The sequence below is a fragment of the Calonectris borealis genome, chromosome 1 (genome assembly GCF_964195595.1).
Source record: "Calonectris borealis chromosome 1, bCalBor7.hap1.2, whole genome shotgun sequence".
Taxonomy (NCBI): Eukaryota; Metazoa; Chordata; class Aves; order Procellariiformes; family Procellariidae; genus Calonectris; species Calonectris borealis.
In genome coordinates, this window is record NC_134312.1 from 133,405,790 (window position 1) to 133,419,338 (window position 13,549).

Genomic DNA, 13,549 nt, shown 5'->3' on the forward strand with positions numbered 1-13,549 from the left:
ACATCGCGGGGATCGATCCTGCCTCCCAGGGAGGGAGAGCGCTGCAACGCTGCAGCACACGCTCGGACGGACGCTCCAAGAAACAGAAAAGAGCCTTGGGAAAAAACCACCGGAGCTTTGCCAGAGGCGCCTCACGTAAGCCATGGCCGCCTTACCCTTGCGACACCGAGGCCGCGTCTGCCCGGGCGGTGTGCCGCCCCACCGCGGCACCGCAGGGGGTTTCACTGCAGGGCCTGGTCCGCCAGGCCTCGGGGCGGCTTTCGGCCGAGTCTTTCCCGCCCGGCCCCCCGCGTCGCAGCCCGGACCGGTGAAAGGGCCGGGACCACGGCGTCCCCCCGGCAAAGCCCGGCGCTTCGGGCCTGCCCCGCTTCGGCCGCCCTCGGCCCCGCGCGGGAGTCGGCAGCCGCTCCCCGGGGCTGGCTGGAGAGGCCCGCGAGGGGCCGGGCGGGAAGCGTCACGGGAGGGGTCTGCTTTTCACAGGGCTTCTCGGCTGAGGGGCTTCCCAGAGCTCCGAGCACCCCCCCCAGGGAGGGCCGGGGCACACGGACCCCTCCGCGCTGCCCCGGCCGGGAACGAATGGCCGGCACGGAGCTGCCCGGCGCCTCCCCCCGAGAGCGCCCAGCCCGGGCGGCCACACGGCGGCAGCGGGGCGAGAGGCCGCGCGGCAGCCGCGAGGGGAGGGGGAGGTGCCGCCGCCGCCCGGCCCCGCCCGCCCCTCCTCTTCCGGGGCGCCCGCCCTCCGCCCGCCCTTTCTCTCTGCCGCGCCCGTAGGGAGCAGCTGCGGCCGGCGCGGCCCGCCGGGACCCGCCCCGCCTCCTCGCCGGGCACCTGCTCGGGGCGGAGCGGCGGCGGTGGCGGCCGGAGAAGCGGTGGGAGGCGGGGGCGGCTCCGGAAGCGGCCCCGCAAGCGGCCCCACTGGCGGTGAGTGCGGGGGCTGGCGGTGGCCCGAGCGGCCCCACGGCCTCGTTGGGGCCTGGGCAGGCCCGGGGCGGGGGGTCGGCGGGGCGGGGGCCTGAGCCGTGCTGCGGGCAGGGTGAGGTGGATCGGGAGCTGGGGATGGGTGCTTGGGGCCCGGGGGCGGCGGCGGTCATTGTCCCTGTCAGCGCCGCCTGCGCGCCCGGCACCGACCTGGCCCGGCCCATCCCCCGCCGCGGCGGCCGGGAAGGAGCGGGCCGGGCCCGGGCCCGGGGGCTCCACCGGCCCCCGCTGCGCCCATGGGAGAGTCTGCCGGCCTGGGGGCGGCGGAGGCGGGTGGGAGGCGCCGCTTTCGTTCCCCGCGCTGACCCGGGAGGTGTTGGCCGGCGGCAGCGGGTTTGACCGGCGGCAGCGGGTGCTGCGGGGACAGGAGGTCAGCGGGGATTCTGCTGAAGCCGTCTTCGGTCTGCTGACGCCTGGGTAGCCTGGAGCGGCGGCATCCGTAACCCGCCTCTCCCCGCGTGTCTATATGGGTCTATATGTGTATGCACATCGATGCATGTGTATTTCGCGGTACGATGCATGTAGCTCAAGCATTCAGCGAGGTTTGGGAGGGCTGGGAACAAAGCACAGGGCAGGGGCGAGAAGAGGTGCCGTGGGGCTGTCAGTGCCGTGCCCCCGTGTCTTGACGGTTCCAGAAAACCCGTGTTGCTGTGAACCTGCTGGGCAAGCAGCACAGCAGAGCTGAGGTCGCTGCTTGCTGTTACTGTAAGGACAGCGTTTTCCTCAGAGGTGAGCAAGGCATAAATACCAGCAGTCCCTGTTCTTAGTAATTTATATGTTGCCACACACAAATTTACACCAGTTAGTGTGTTTATAATAACTTAAAGCAGTACAGGTTTTATATAGCAGTCATATCTTAGTTTCAGTGTGTCTTTGGTTTAGCTTAATATATTTTCAGGATTGAGTCAAACCAAAGCAAGATGAATTGGTGCTGATTTGACCACATCTGTGTTTTCTAATGCTTCTTTGGTTGGTTTAGTTGATGATACACAATTATTCATACACCTCTGAGGGGGCAGTAATGTCTCAGGAGGAATCAGTGATAGCAGTTTTGTCACTTGGCTCAACTCCATCCAGAACAGCAACACCTAATTTTTATTGCAATTCTTAAACGCCCCAAGTCACTTGTAAATATAGTTTAGGTTCCTGAATTACAAGGGTTTAAAACAAAGGCTACTCAAATTGCTGGGAGATTTTAATTACGTGCTTACCTTGTGTGTTTGTGGGCCTCAAGGAAAAGTGAATCTTTCGTGAAAGTTTTGCTGGGTGTGGATGGCTGGAGGAAGAGCATGGAAGAGGATGCCAGGAAGGGAGGAGAAGAAATATGCAAAAGGCATGGAAGGAGCTCTGGTGACGGAAGCTACGTTGTGGCTGGCTGTGAGACACAGGGCTGGGCAGAGAGGGGCAGAGAACATGGGTGACTAAGTCTTTCCCCTTGTTTTCATCTTTCCACTCTGAAGGACTAATCAGAAGCTAGGATTTTTCCGTTTTGGTGGTGTTTTTTTTTTTTTTTAATATTGGTGTTGATGAGGTGAGCTGAAATTAATTAACTTCCTTTAGAGGCACACCCTGTTATCCTGATAAACAGCTGTCTGTCTTAATGAATGTCCATGTTCTCCTCCACATCTGCCTTCAGCAAAATAACTGGTATTTCTGCCACCGCTTTTGTAAGAGCTATCAAACCAACTCTCCTTCCGCCTGCGCTGTGATGAGATGGGCTTGATTTCAGTACAGTCTTGCCTTGTGGGTGTTCACCTGTCAGGAGGTAACGTAGGCTGGGTTGGTGTCGCAGCAAGCTGGCGAGCGATGTGGTTGCACACAGTTAGGTTTGCCTTTCCTCTCAGGTGGCAGCAGGCGCTCACTGTCTGCAGGGGAGGGAGGAAACGTGCTGGGAGCCTTCCAGCAAGGGCTCATTTCTCCGTTGTGGCTGGGGAAGGCAGCCCGGACTTCCCAGCCTCCTGGCAGCACTGCTGTGTGGCATTGCTGATTCTGAATAAATAAGGAGTTTCTTTTGGCTTTCTGGTGTTTTTGTGACTTAAGGTGAAAAAGCAAAGGTCTCTATCACGGTTTGTACTTGTTGGAGAGCTTTCAGTAGGCAGGAAGTTGTCGTGGGACTATGACTATGAAGCGGATTTAACACGCTTCTGGCCTCCCTTTAGAAACTGGTAGACAGAAGCGGCTGGGGATGGTGCTGTGACATTTAAGGCTCTGTAATAGACGTGTGTTAAAGACCTCTAATTCAATGCGTTACAGAAATGGCTCACCAATATGTTTATAGGTTGCGCTTTCTTTGTGTGGAAAAAAAAAAAGTGTTTATTTGAGAGTGAAATACCTAACTTATTATGTGATACAGATTTATCCTGCTCAGTCTTTCCAAGTTGGCATTGTAATCTGTTTTTCTGCAAAGGTGAGGCATCGCCTGCTAATTAGTGTCATTAAATGGGTTAGTTTTAAATGAGAACACACTGAGCTTAAGTTACGTGCTCAGTAGATCTACTCAGTTATTTTTATTCTTTTTGCTCAGATACTCAGGGGCAGGGGAATACTTTCTATGCATCCCAAGGAATTGCTTAAAATTTGTTTAGTGGTCCATTAAGAAGTACTGTATGCTTCAGCTAGGCCTTAGTTTCTGTAATAGGTCTTCATCCTATGGGAGTGTAAGGGGGAACAATAATTTTTATTTATTTTTTTATATATATATAAAGATAGATATTCTGTATAGCAAGCAGAGAGGAGTCATATCTGTGTGCTGCCCCTGCACGGGATGGTCACCTCGCTAGCATGAGGCCTGGTTGTCTGTTAGTGATCCTCGGTACTAGGACACAACCTGTGTAAACCTGCCTTCCCCAGCTTGTACCAAAGAAGAAGGATAAAGCTGAGAATGAGGACAAAAAGTTCTATAAAGCCGCAGTGGCTGTGGTTTCAGGAGCCCAGAGGGGTGCTCCTGATGCCAGGGAGGCCCTATTTCTCAGCATGCAAACTGGAGCATTGGAGCTCACCTTGGTCGGATTGGCAGGAGTGTGGGCTTGTGGTGCTGCCTCCCACCATCGCTACCCACTGTTCCCAGTTGCCCTGCCACAGCTGCTTAGGAAGATGCTGTGGACCGGATCAGGAAACTTGGTAAACATAGCATGAGATAAAAAGAGAGAGAAAGGAAAGGGGAAGGAAAAAAAAAAAGGCAATAGCCCTGTCATCTCCCTGGTGGTGTCATCTCCAGGCTGTGTTGCCAGTGCAACTGGAGCTGCAGTGATCTGGAGATGCAAAGCATAACCTTGGAGATGTGGAAGGTGCTCTGAGAGCGACAAAAGCCCAGGAGAAGGGATCTGTAATCAAAAAGAGCACTCACTGAATATCAGAGAACCGTGAGAAAACTGAGGGTGGAAATTTGGATCTCGGTCGTTTACATTGATCTATTACCTGCTGTGTTGTGTGGAAGAGGGAATGGTTTAGAAATCCCTCAGCTGAGTTTCATTTGCCTCAGCTGGGGTGTGTGTGTCCTTGAGTTAAACAGCTGTTCTAGCTCATAGTTTTCAAACCTGTCACATACGTCCTGCCCTGAGGCGATGTGCCTTGAGTTGGGAGTCACCTTCATGGGCTGGCAGAGCTGTAACTCAGCTCCGGGCACCTCTTTGGTGCTGGGGCAGGGTTGTGCTGCACACTTCGTGACATCCTTCCTCCAGCCTCCGCAGGGTCAGGGAAGGTGGATGGAGGTGCCAATTGGGAGCTGTGGTTTTGAGGTTGAAGGTGTTTAGTTGAAAAATTGGGGAGAAATGGGTGTATGCATGGCCTGGCGCAGCACTGGGAGCCTCTGCCTGTGGTGATGGTACCCAAGTCAGTCTGGGAAGCATAAAGGAGATGTGAAGTCCTGTTGCAGGTTCAGAAACATTCAGGCTGATTTGCTGGGAGATGTTTCTCTCTTCTTATGCTCTTTCCTGGGCATTTGCTGCTGGAGGTGATAAGATTTGTCTGGAAGCCGAATGGGCAAGAAAGTGCCAGGCTTGTGTCCTGCTTGGACTATGGCTGGGGTGGGAACTGCATGGGACAGCCTTTGAATCAGCTATTATAACTTACCTACTACAAAAGTTGCCAGTTTTATACTTTTCATTTTTTTCATTTATGGATAGGGTAAATGGCTTTCTGTATTGCAGGCTTCAAGATCTTTTTTTTTTTTTGGTCTGGATTGCAGCTGAGCTTTTAATTTGATTGTATTTCTGTCAAATACTTGGCTATTTTGGTGTTGAGACTCTCAATTTCCGGTTTCTGTTTCTTGACAGACACTGCAGCAATACATGCTTTGGTGTGTCCCTCACAGCTTTCAGTTGATACCTGCCTAGAAGACAGTCAACTGAAAAGCTTGCAGCTGCTCCTTATCTTTTTGGGTGGAGTGAGAGAACAGTGAGCTGGGTAGTTTTTGCATCGAGGGTCAGTGTCTGTCTTTGTGTCTGCTGTGACCCGGCCTATGAAAGACATGCTTATTCCTTCTTCCTCTAAAAGATTTGGGAGGCGGTGGCAATGGCGGTCAGGCAATCCCGTACAAACGGGTGAGGAATGACACCTCCCTTCACTACAGGTGAAATGGCAATTGAAGAGGAGCTCCTTGATGGTGAGCACTACTTCTATTGACCTGCCCTTTGCATGTCCTGCATAGGGTTTCTTCCATCGTATGTTGTGGATGGTGCAAGGCACCCAAAAGGCATGTAAAGTAGTCCATGTATTTATGGTCTGTTTACAGGAGAGTTAACTACTTCTACTTAGTCTGTGCTCTATCAGCAAGGTTTTAGCTGTTTGGGGCTTGCTGGCTTGCATTAGGAAGAGCTCCAGTTCCCCTCCATTCAGCTAGATGACTGCAGTCATTTGTGATTTCTTGTATTTCATGCTGGAGAAAATCAAGGAGGTTGAAGATTGTTCTGTTCACAAGAGCAAGTTGTTAAAAATTTATAGCCTTTCTGAAAGAACATGTGTTCAGGTTAGCACATCCCATACAATTTCTGGTCATTTTCAAGTTACTTCTCTCAAGATACTCCTTTCAGGTTTGTGGTAGATAGATACTACAAGAATTTCGTAGTTGTCAAAGCACTGATCTCTCAAGGGTGGAATCAAAGGAGAGCTGGCAGCAGGCCTGAGGCCATTTCTCCTGAGAGGGAAGTTGTCTGATTTCAATTCCGAAAGTCAAGGAAAAGAAAATAAAAGGTGGGGTTCCCGTTAATATTTAAAAACTATCTAAGCACAGTTACTGATAACTCCTCCGATGAGTCACTTATTGTTGTAACACAACAAACACAAGTAGCACTATGAACCTAATAATATTCCTTCCTAGTTAAAAAAAATAGTTTTTCATGTTTTCATAGTGACAGCATCCCATGAAGTACAGCAGGGGACTTGGCGAAATTCAGAACCCAGAGCATAGCAGGTCCTGGCACCTTTGCTCCAACATGACCTGACCTTTCAGAAGCACCTGGATGGCTGACTCGGGAACCATAGGGCCTTCACTAGATTCAACTAATTCTGCTATAGACAGGCTTGCTACCTGGGACCATCCTACAAAAAACTTGCTTTTGGTATGGAACCGTATAGCTGGTCTAGGTGAGATGATTTAAACCTGAATTTAGCAATGTGCTTACAAATTCTTTATAGATCAATTTGTGATTCTGGTGTTACACTGGGAGTCTTGATTGGGGTCAAGTGTCTGCTGCCTTCATATGCTGCGTATTGCATCTTGAATCTTGCTGTGAGGAAATCATACTGCGTGGGTCACTTCTTAGGAGGCGCATTGAAACAAATGGACGCTTTCTTTCCATTAAACAAAAGGAGTGTCTTCATTGGAAATTACAATAGTCCTCTTTATCCTAAGGCAAGATCTAGGACATGCTGTCACAGTCCTTCTCACACTTTTAGTATGATTGTTTAGGCAGTCTCGAAAGAATAAGGAATATATGTTCAGTTATATATGTTCAGTTTCTAGTTTGATCAGTCTGCGATGAGAGATCCTAGCAGATCAGGTTCTGTATGGTGGTTGGGTGGGGTTTAATGGTACTTTTGACTTTTTGGTGTTCACTTGAAAATGAAGGATAAAGTTCAGAACTGAAGGGAAGATAGAATTTGAATGGGATATAAAGCACTGTCACTTTTTTAAAGTTTACAAGAAGAGAGGGTGGTAGTGAATCTTTGAAGCTTGCGGGACATGCACCTCTCTTTGAAATGTGTTAGCCAGGGGGTGTGGTTTTTTGTTTCTGAAATACTGTTCAGTTTGGTAAGGTGTGTTTTTATGGGTGAGAAATAGGAAAGTATTTTGGTCACAATATTACTTTTCTTTGAAAAATAATATTTAATATGAGTACTGGCATTGGAGCATCATATTTAACTTTGGCTAGTATGATCTTTGAGTAACCAAAGGGCCTGAAGTTAATTCATGCTATGCAGTCCTCAGATATGTTTAGGATCTAAGAGACAATGCTAACTTCATATTTGAAAGTTCAGGGAACAAATATTACATGTTGTCTTTGGGGTACTTTGGGGTTGGGGTTTTTTTGCTTCGCTATCCCTTGCAACACTTTTTACAGCTTCATGCCTTGTCACATAGAAAGATTCATTGCGGAGCAAATACTTTCATGGTAAACAGGTTTTGAGATTTAAAAAACATAAATTCAAGAGGGTTTTCTCCCTCTTGAACTAAGCTATTGCTATGTTTTGCATATAATCGTCCAGTTAGCTCATGGTGCTGCTTAATGAGCAGGAAGTGAACATTTCCAGAATCACTCTGAATGTAGTAGATGGCTTGTCTAACGTCTGCCTGTGGTGGTAGGCATCAGAAGTATGCTGTACGTTCTCCTCTTAAGATGCTGCTGTTTTAGCCATGAGCCAATCATACAAAAAATCAGATATAGCAAGGGGTAATATTTTATTTGACCAATTAGTGTGATTGGGGTGGGTTGGGGGGGTGGCGAGGCACTGGGTCAGGCATGTGGGTGCACCCTACTTCTCCAGGTTTCTTATGTGCTATAAAGCTTGCTGTTTTTTCTCCCCTTTCAATTTTAGTTGGTCAGGTAAAATATTTAGTTAAAGAAATTGAGCACTGGGAGTGTCAAAAAGGCCATACTTGGCCAGTTCAGACTAGTTTTATGTCTCCATGAGTGTCTGTGAGCAAATACTTGCAGAAAATACCAGAGCACGTGTAGAGTGACATTGACCTGGGTGTATTCTTCCAGTTTCAAGTGACTGGTTGTTCATTAATTTCAGAGCTGTTGATGGATCTGTTTTTGTATCTATTTATATTTCTGGCCTTTACAGAATCTTGTGGTAATTAGGAGCTGTAGGCATGGGTATGTGGTCCAAATTCCAACTTTTAACCAGTTGACTGATAATTTCACTCTGCTTTAATCCTTGTGTTTGCTAAATAATGAATAATCATTCCATTCCTATTCACCAGTCACGTTACTGGTGAGTTTGTATATCCTTTCATCACTTGTTTTCCAAGTTTCTACTATCTTTTTGCAAAGAAGAGCAAGAAGGGTAGATTCCACTGATATTTTTGTCATTTTTCCATAGCTTTTACGAGAAGGGATGCCCAGAGCTACTTCCAGGATTCAGGAGCAGAGCTTTCTGTCATAGTGCATCCATTGTATATTTAAATGTGTGTCTAGATAGTAGGTTATTAACAAGTTAAGTACAAAAATGAAAAGTGATCTTTTGTACATGGTTTTAATTGGATGAAGTGTGTGATGGTACAGCAGTTAAGACTTGATAAAGCAGTTAAAGCTTACAGGAGGTCTGTAACTGTGTAAAAATATCAGTGTATATTACGAATTTGAAGTTCAGAATATAACTCGATGCAAAAACATTTTTCTTCGTAAACTTGATTTTGAAGCTGGCTGTCTCTCCCCTCTCTATCATCTATAGCATTCAATACATATTAACAATTACGGCATTTTTTCAGTTGCTGCAGCTTGCTTGTGAGATTATTAACATTTAAAAACAGAGTGAGTAGACAGCATTACAAAATGGAGAGAAAAAGGGAGCAATGGTCAAATATTTAAATCTTTATAAAGAAAGTAAGCTGTGTTCTAAGACCAGCAATTAGGAAAAAAGTTACTTGCCTTAAAATAGGAGTTAGAGGTAAAAGTAAAACACCCTAAAAATATGCCTCACCCCAACCTTGAAGCATCTAATACTACACTTGTTACAAACAACTGTCCCTGTTGCAATTTGTAGTGCAATTCTGTTATCAGATTAGTAAATTGTATCATTGTTACAGCTTCAAGAAACTCCTATAAACACGTGAGAGAAGATGACAAGATCTAGATCAAGATCACCGCGATGGAAACCAAGGTAGATATTTATCTATAACTTGTGTTCTGAAATGTACTCTATATAAGGATTTATGATTAGGACTTAAAACCTGTGTAAAAGAAATAAAATTGCATCCAGAATTGCAATTTGTAAAGTGTATTTTATAAATTATAATTTGTTTTCCAAACTAAACACCTTCTGCAATTTTTTTCCAACTCGCAATTTTATTATTATGGTTTTTTTTTTAAACTGGAGGTCTTAAGGTTTTGGTGTCTGCCAAGGACCGTGTTCAACTTGCATGTTTTGGGACTTGGAACTACCTTAAGCACAAAATCCAGGCACCAAACTAGTTAAAGTTATTTTTACTCAAGCACTACCCGGTGCACTTCATATTTGTAACTCACTCCTGTTTTGCCTCTTGGTCTACAGGGAGGGCCAGATGGACTGTTTTAAAAAATACTTCTTAGTTCAAATACCTCAGGCTTTCTGAGCCTTCGGGGTTGATCCGCAAATTGATCTTTAGCGCAGTTAGATATGCCTTGCAGCATAACGCGAACTGAAAACATGGGAGTCAGTGCCCTTCTTCTTGGACAGTAGTGTAATAGCATGTGTCATTGATGTTTGTCACCAGAATAACATCCAGGTTACTTCCTGCTGTTAGTTACCTGCCTAATTTTTAGGACTTGCAATGCAAATTTCGGGTATTAAAACTAGGAGGCTGGAATCTAATTTTAAGCTTTCAGGAGCTTGAAACTACTTTTCTGCTGGTTTTGGGTTGCTTTTCTAAACAGACTAATTAAGTTGTGATGACTAAGACCAAGGGAGTTTGTTGGATAACACAGAAAAATGTGTGTGGGTTTTTATTTATTTGTTTGTTTTTAAAAAGAGAAATCCTATCTACTTCCATATTAGATTGATAGTTGTGAATATGTCCTTTGAGAGAAGGGCAGGGAGGAATGCCCCAGCTCTCATTAAAATGCAAGCCTTAACCAGAACAACATGGGGCGGCAGCAGCAGTATGGGTGCTATTGGAAGTTAGCCATTATAGTTTTATGAAGATCTGTGATTCTGAGTTTGAACTCATTTGCAGAAACGGAGCAAATAGTTATGCCAAATTGTACATTTACAACACGTGTACAAAGGAAGTGACTCCCTTGAATTTTTTCCAACTTACATTTTTTGATGTTTTTATTAAAGAGTGTATCGAGAGTGTACAGTGAATACTTGAATACAAGCAGAACTGTTATGTCTGGGATGGCTTTCTGGTTCTTGCTAGTGGCTCGTGCTGTTTTTTCTTTATTTAAGGAGATTTTGTCTGAAAGAACTCTTAACAGGTTGCTTTCATTTTTGTAACTGTAGGTGAAAATGCAAAGCTGAGAATGATGCAATTGAGTGGATCTTAGCGATTGAACGCTTTTGCAATAAGTGTGGAAGTACATATGTATACCTGTGTGTACATGTACACACAATTATACAAAAAGACCAAAACATCTTTCTCAAACTCTTTCTGCAGGAAAAAACCTATCTGTGTGAAATTTTAAATAGGACATTTTATAATGTTTTCAATCAGTTTTTGGGGTTGTTTTGGCATGCAAAGAAAACCTGAAAAGGTTTGGGTTTTTTTTTTTTCCTGCAGTTCTTTATATGTTTTTTTTTCCTTCCCCTTTTTTCTCTTGGCACTGAAAAAGATAGGGAATGTTTGAGAAGTGTGAAAATGTGTATAACAGTTGTTTTCAATGTAGTGGTAACTGCATTTTTTCATTTAAAACTAAAAATGATTTCATGTATATGAAAAGAGAGAAAAATGATTGACTTACTACTATTTTGAGTGGGTATTTTTACTATGAAAACTTTCAACAGAGTAAAAGTAAGCTTGATACTCTAGCCAGGCAAATGACACTTTGAATATCTTGGCTTGTGTTTTAATTTTTTTTAGCACTTGATTAAAATTGTATACTAAACTATACTTCCTTAGGGAATAGATGCTCTCATTAAGAGGTTGATTCAATTTTGTGGGACTACTCAAAGTGGATTTTATTTTTGCCTTAGGTCCTTATCTCCAGCATTTAGGAGTCCAGAGCACCATAGGCAAAGGCATGCTCATATTAATTATGACTGCGAATATAAAAGCTTTCGTAAGGACCCAAAGAAACCTATGCCTTGGAGAACAGAAGATGAAAAATACGGACAAAGCAATTCCAGGTTTGCACCTCATGGAAACAACCACCAGAGAATATATGAACGTAGATCACCTTCACCAAACCTGAAAAGAATTCCCATGGAAGATACTTACAGTCATAAGCCCTACAGAACACATTCATCTGAAAGAACTGAAAGCAATAGGAGATGCCAGTTACCACCAAAATACTCGGAAATACCATATAAAGAGCATGATCGTCCGTTTTACCAGCACAAAATGGAAGAAAGATACATGTTTGAGCACTACAAAGTCACTGGAAATGAAAAAGGAATGAAACCTTTTCATAGACCGTTAGGGGCTTCATGTAAACTTGAAAGAAAATGGCATGAAGATGACTTGAGGCACCAGAGGTTACATGAAGAGAAGTATGGTCAGTCACCCAGAAGAGCTTCTGACGAATTTACGGCAAGGAGCTCTTTACAGAAGAGGTATAGGAATAAAATAATTAAAACCTGGGTATTGTGGTGTAAAGCCTCAAGTGAAAGTCTGTTTTCATTATAGTTGAAGATACCCACCTTGAAACACGTTGGCCACTTTGTAGTTTAATTATGGGCGACTGGTAGTAGTGAAGTATTTGTCTTTTAAGTAAGTCATATTGATGGCTAGAGTATGAAAGGATAATATTTCCCTCTTAAGAGCCCCTGCACATCTGTACCTTGGCGTGAGGGATTATGGGTTAACTTGCCACGCATTCTGCTGTCCAACATTCTGCACATATAAGTTCTCGCTTTCTTCTCTAGTGCAAGTGTAAATTGCTTTATGTCAACACAGGTATCCTGAAGATCACGATTACAGAGAATATGGGCACACGTCTAAAAGGGCTAAAGAAATGGAGAGGTATGACGGTGGAGAAGTAGCAAGAAATTCCAAGTGGAAGCAAGAACGTTCTTTTCCACCTTACCAAGAAAAGGAGGAGCAAAGAAATCTGGGTGCCCAGTCCCACCGTTCGGCTGAAAGGGAATACTCGGAGGGTTCTGTCGCAAAGATAGCCTATGAGTACAGTCACAAACGGCGCAGGCATCCAGATGGGGAAAAGGCTTTTTCAGACGATAGAGCTCAGAAGTATGTGAAGCAGGAAGACCAGAAATACGGTTCTTCTAAGGGAGCCCGGAATAGCAAGGAGTTAGATTACTTTAGCAGTGGAAGAGCGAGACGAACTGAAGAAGGGCACATTGAAGTACCTCTTAAATGTAGTTCAAAGAAGGGATGCAATGCTTGTGTTAACTCTTCCAAAATGGATGTTGATCTGAGATCTTTTAAAAACAAACCGAAGGAAAGAGTAAGGAAAGAAGGGGAATTCAGGAAAAAAGTAGATTCCTCCAATAGCCAGCATGATTCAAGTCATACTGTTTCAGATGTGAAAATGTCAGATGTCAACTGTAGGAGGGAACGTCTCACAATCAAAGTGGATATGAAGAAAATGGTGACCAAGTACAGGTATTGGTTTCCCCTCACCTCTTCTTCCTTCTTCCTGTCTCTTCACAGTTTATGAATATTGGAGGAAAGCACGGTTTCTTTAAGAGGTAACCAGGACAAACTAAGGTTGTACCATTTTAATTTTATTTCATTTAAAATGTTAACTTGCCCAGACTGGAAACTTACAGCCTACCTCTATTAAAAAAACAAACAAAAAAAACCCCCTAGTTCATTTCATGGAGATGTACTAGGAAGTGGAAAGAGCAGATATGCCTGATACAAACCTGTAGTTAAAAGCTGCTTATGATAAGTAAATGTGTTAGTTTTATTTAAAAACAAAAAAAAACCCACAAAAGCAGAAAAGCCTAGTCCTGTACTTTCTTCTGGAATATAATGGCATTTTTTGACTATGAGTCATCCCTTATTTCTTCTAAAAAACAGATAACCTCTAAATTACACAAATCTCAGGCACCATTCAGATGTTCAAGATCTCAAGTTCAATAAAGCTGTGGAAAAATTATGAGATCCCTGGGTTATGTTATTTATTGTTGTAACAAATGAAGTGGCAATCTGTTGAGGCATCAGAACTGAAAAGCAGTAGAGTCTGCTTCTGTCTATCTTCTGTGTAATACTTGTGGTTGCCTTTAGCATTCCCAGCGTCTGCTGAAT

The 13,549-nt window shown here is 44.7% G+C and overlaps 1 protein-coding gene across 5 annotated transcripts in view; it reads left to right on the plus strand.

The window, feature by feature from the left end:
- The first annotated feature begins 767 nt into the window (after positions 1-767).
- The window catches only part of BCLAF3 (BCLAF1 and THRAP3 family member 3), a 38,036-nt gene continuing 25,254 nt past the window's right edge, over positions 768-13,549 (plus strand). For 4 of the 5 annotated variants that reach the window (XR_012677527.1, XM_075175209.1, XM_075175237.1 and 1 more), the window contains exons 1-4: positions 768-921; positions 9,230-9,303; positions 11,314-11,892; positions 12,236-12,901. Coding sequence is in view for 4 of the 5 variants with exons in the window: in XM_075175209.1 (XP_075031310.1) it covers positions 9,263-9,303; positions 11,314-11,892; positions 12,236-12,901 (1,286 nt within the window). In the remaining variant the exon portion in view is untranslated. Of the gene's footprint in view, positions 922-1,524; positions 1,708-9,229; positions 9,304-11,313; positions 11,893-12,235; positions 12,902-13,549 lie in introns of those variants that run through there. The other variant, XM_075175218.1, reaches the window with a different exon arrangement.